At 38.9% G+C, this 5,000-nt stretch overlaps 1 protein-coding gene across 1 annotated transcript in view; it reads right to left on the bottom strand.

Moving 5' to 3' along the window:
• Positions 1 to 954: 954 nt before the first annotated feature.
• The window catches only part of LOC136829052 (uncharacterized), a 75,765-nt gene continuing 71,719 nt past the window's right edge, over positions 955 to 5,000 (bottom strand). Inside the window, exons 11-12 of the mRNA XM_067087437.1 lie at positions 4,912 to 5,000; positions 955 to 4,445 (exon numbers count right to left, since the gene is read on the bottom strand). The exon at positions 4,912 to 5,000 is cut by the window's right edge and continues 7 nt beyond it. Of these exons, the coding sequence (XP_066943538.1) occupies positions 4,219 to 4,445; positions 4,912 to 5,000 (316 nt within the window). The 3' untranslated portion in view covers positions 955 to 4,218. The remainder of the gene's footprint in view (positions 4,446 to 4,911) is intronic.

The raw sequence follows: 5,000 nt of genomic DNA, 5'->3' as shown, positions 1-5,000 counted from the left end.
AAAAATTCAGAGTTTAAGAAATGCGTCCTCCCACTAACAAAACAAACGCTAAATCCTTGAAAACACAGAATGAAAGAAAAGTTAGACCTTCCGAAGTTGCTTAGAACTAAGTTAACACAACAGGAAACTTGTTCCAGCATATAGGAAAGGCCGAAGTTGCTGAGAACTAAGTTAACACAACAGGAAACTTGTTCCAGCATATAGGAAAGGTGAGTCCAGTCTGGTATAAAAGAAGTTTGAGTAGCTGCAGAGAAGAAGCTAAAAGTGAAGTACAAATCCATCTCTTGACCGTGCGGATGTGAGGTCAAACCATGGGTTGGAATTAGAAAAGGTAGAGCAAAGCCAAGGGTACGGCCTTGACAAGCGACAAGGAAGTCTGGTATATCAGCCCGTCAGGAATTCTCTGAGTACCATGGGTAATGTACCGGTACCTCATTTATACATTTTGAAAACACAAAATTGAAAATACTCTTGACCTTATTATAATTTCTATCACTGTATCAACATAGGTATGGTGAGCACAGTTGTCATAATTTTTATGGTATAAACAGAAACCACGAAACAAAATAAAAGGTCACTAATGATTCAACAAACATTTCTCATTCAAACTTAAGAGTAACATTACAAATTCACATTATATTTTTCTCATCACACAGAGTAGAAGACATCCAAAAATCAGCCACTGGTATAAATGAAAAGAATATCCTAATACGTAAATTATCAATTATATTAATTTCCGAGGATTTGTTTCTGCATGTGTATGTCCCCATTCCTCCCACTTCCCTCTCCCCCCCCCTAAAACCGGTTTAAGAAGGGTGGCCCCTAAACACCCCGCCCCCGCCTCTCCCCAGGATCTCAACTCCTCATGGAAATACGATAATCCAATCTCCCCCATCCCCCTCCCCCCTCGCCTTTCCCATTCTTCCTCCCTCCCCCCCACCCCCCCTTCCGTCATCCCTTTTCCATGTTTTATGTTTGTATATGACCGGAAGGTATGGGAATGGTATGGTATGGGTATGAATATGGATAAGGGTATGGGTATGGAATGGATATGGGTATGGGTATGGGTGTAGGTAGGGGTATGGTAAGGATGTGGGTATGGGTATTAGTATGGGTATGGGTACGGGTACAGGTATAGGTATGGGTATGGTACAGGTATGGGTATGGTACAGATATGGGTATGGGTATCAGTATGGGTATGGTTATGGGTATTGGTATAGGTAGGGGTATGGTAAGGATATGGGTATGGGTATGGGTATAGGTATGGGTATGGTACAGATATGGGTATAGGTAGTAACATACGCTCCTGGGGTCTAAGCGATGTCAGGCAGGGCAGTCGATCGAGACTACGGTCTACCCCAAAGCCAAATCAAAAGTCCTTCAAAAGAAGGCATCGTGCTTACCCCATACAAAAAATGGGAAAAAAGCACGTTAAAAGAAGAAGAAGAAGAAGAAGAAGAAGAAGAAGAAGAAGAAGAAGAAGAAGAAGAAGATGGTAAGGATATGGGTATGGGTACGGGTATAGGTATGGGTATGGTACAGATATGGGTATGGGTATCAGTATGGTATGGGTATGGGTATGGGCATAGGTATGGGTATGGAATGGATATGGGTATGAGTATGGGTATGGAATGAATATGGGTATGGGTGTAGGTATGGGTGTGGTAGAGATATAGGTATGGGTATGGTATAGGTATGGGTATGAGTATCATACAGATGTGGATATGGGTAAGGGTATGGTATGGATATGGGTATGGGTATGGTTATGGGTATAGGTATTGGTATGGGCATGTATGGTATAGATATGGGTATGGTATGGGTATGGTATGGGTGTGGGTATGATACAAATATGGATTTGGGTATGGGTATGGGTATGGTATGGATATGGGTATAGGTATGAGTATGGGTATGGTACAGATGTGGGTATGGGCATGGGTATGTTATGGGTATGGTATGATACAGATATGGCTATGGGTAAGGGTATGGTATGGATATGGATATGGGTATGCTTATGGGTATCAATGTGGGTATGAGTATGGTACAGATATGGGTATGGGTATGGTAAGGGTATGGGTATGATACAGATATGGGTAAGGGTATGGGTATGTTATGGATATGGGTATGGTTATAGGTATGGGTATGGGCATGGTACAGATATGGGAATGGGTATGGGTATGAATATGGTTCAGATATGGGTATAGGTATGATACAGATATGGATATGAGTAAGGATATGGTGTGGATATGGGAATGGGTATGGTTATGGGTATGAGCACTGCTATAGGTATGGGTATGGTGCAGATATGGGTATGGGTATGGTATGGGTATGGATTTGGGTATGGGTATGGTATGGATATGGGTATAGGTATGAGTATGGGTATGGTACAGATATGGGTATGGGTGTGAGTATGGTATTGTATGGGTATGATACAGATATGGGTATGGGTAAGGGTATGGTATGGATATGGATATGAGCATGGTTATGGGTATCTGTATGGGTATGAGTATGGTACAGATATAGGTATGGGTATGGTATATGTATGGTTATGGGTATGGGTATAGGTATAGGTATGGATATGGGTATGGTACAGATATGGGCATGGGTATGTTATGGGTATGGGTATGATACAGATACGGGTATGGGTATGGGTATGGTATGGTACGGATATGGGAATTAGCAAACGTGAGCAATAGCAAGAATCTGGTAGTTTATCATTAAAATTAAGAATAGCACTGTTGCAATCATGGCTATTTTTCTTTTTTTATCAGCACTCTTATGACCTTAACCTAAAATGAGGTAAATACCCCTGTTATGCCAGTCCTAATTTTTTTCATTCTATTGTCTTTTATGTAATTTCATCAAGTGTTTAAGAAAACGTTTGTTTTTTCCGTATAAAAAAAATCGGCATTGGAGCATTGCAAGTAAGTCTCCAAATGATAAACACTTTAAAAATAAGTATTTTCTGCTTTTGTTCCGCATGAAAAAACTTAATACTGGAACATTGCAAGTACGTCACAAAATGATGAACACTTGAAAAAGAAGTAATTTCTGCTTTTGTTCCGCATGAAAAAAACTTAGTACATGAAAAAACTTAGTACTGGAGCATTGCGAGCAAATAACTAAATGTTGAACACTTGAAAAAGAAGTAATTCTACTTTTGTTCCACATGGAAAAAACTTAGTACATGAAAAACTTAATACTAGAGCATTGCGAGCAAGTCAATAAATGATGAACACTTGAAAAAGAAGTAATTTCTCCTTTTGTTCCGCATGAAAAAACTTAGTATTAGAGCATTGTGAACAAGTCTCTAAATGATGAACACTTGAAAAAGAAGTATTTTTTCCTTTTGTTCCGCATGAAAAAACTTAGTATTAGAGCATTGTGAGCAAGTCACTAAATGATGAACACTTGAAAAAGAAGTAATTTCTCCTTTTGTTCCACATGAAAAAACTTACTACTGGAGCATTGCAAATAAGTCTCCAAATGATGCACACTTGAAAAAGAAGTAATTTCTCCTTTTGTTCCACATGAAAAAACTTAGTACTGGAGCATTGTGAGCAAGTCTCTAAATGATGAACACTTGAAAAAGAAGTAATTTCTCCTTTTGTTCCACATGAAAAAACTTAGTACTAGAGCATTGTGAGCAAGTCTCTAAATGTTGAACACTTGAAAAAGAAGTAATTTCTCCTTTTGTTCCACACGAAAAAACTTAGTGCTAGAACATTGTGAGCAAGTCTCTAAATGATGAACACTTGAAAAAGAAGTAATTTCTGCCTTTGTTCCACATGAAACGGCTTAGTACTGGAGCATTGTTAAAATTACCAAATAGAAGGTGAAAAGTAAATTACTCTGATCTCATTTTTTTTAATGAGCAATAGCATTTTTTTTGCGTAGACATATTTCTTTTTATTTTATATCAGAACTGTTATCATCATAAGAAACTGCCTCAAAAAGATTTATTCTAGTATCCTAACTATCACTACCTTAAATTACAATTCTAAAAGTAAGATGAATACTGCCAAATATTGATGGTCTTCAATGGGTATTTGCAGTATTCATCTGCAAGCACCTATTCATTTTTGAAGACTGTCAATATTTGGCAGTTTGACATCATCCGGTCCTAAATCTATGTATATATACTAGTCAAAAGAGTTATTTTCCAATCAGTCATACCAGGCTTCTGAGGATGTCTTCCCTTCAGTGTGAGAAAATGTCATTTTAAGTTACCAGTTCCGTTACCGCGGCTTGAAGAACAATGCAGGTCCCGTATGAAATGTTATCCAAAAAGGGTCCCATCCGCTTCAGTACTTCAGTGCCTTCAAAGCCAAAGACGACTGTATAGTACGCCCAGTGCTCGAAAAGGATGGACACAACCGCTAGAATTACGAGTTGCTCGTCGTCGAAGTTGAGGAATCTCAGCACCCTCGTCAAGTAAAACATTAATCCTGAAATTGACGAGAATGAAACGGGATCATTCGTCTTTTGAAAAGCGATGTGATTTGTTGAGAGCATGCTTGCGAACTCTAGAAAGCATTCAAGAAATGGGGAATTGAATTCTCTATAAAGGTTTGTTAATGACCTCCGGCACTGTTGAATCATTGAACAATAACAGAATGCGTCACAAATCAGGGGAATCACAAGACAAGAATATTAATAAGGTCATTACTAGTATAGCCTTCCCAACGCATTCCTGAGTCAAATCACTGGACACAGACTTGACCAATTCTATGTCCAGTAAGTTGACTTAGAAATGTATTGGGAAGGCTATACTAACATCGATAAAGAAATTCATCTTCAGCTATAATAATTAATGCAGATAAGTGTTACACCTGAATCACAGAGTAAGGCAGAGAGGAACCTTGAAAGCAGGCAGATGCACACTAGACATCCTTCAATGGCCTTTTTCCTTACCTGCCATAACAAGGGCGACGAGGAAAACGTGTGACCAAGAGTCGTCCACAAGCGTCCATTCAAATGTGTTTTTCATGTACAGCTTCTTG

This window comes from Macrobrachium rosenbergii, chromosome 43 (assembly GCF_040412425.1).
Source record: "Macrobrachium rosenbergii isolate ZJJX-2024 chromosome 43, ASM4041242v1, whole genome shotgun sequence".
Classification (NCBI taxonomy): Eukaryota; Metazoa; Arthropoda; class Malacostraca; order Decapoda; family Palaemonidae; genus Macrobrachium; species Macrobrachium rosenbergii.
The sequence above is the reverse complement of the archived record's forward strand: the minus strand, read 5'-3'. Positions and strand labels throughout refer to the sequence as shown.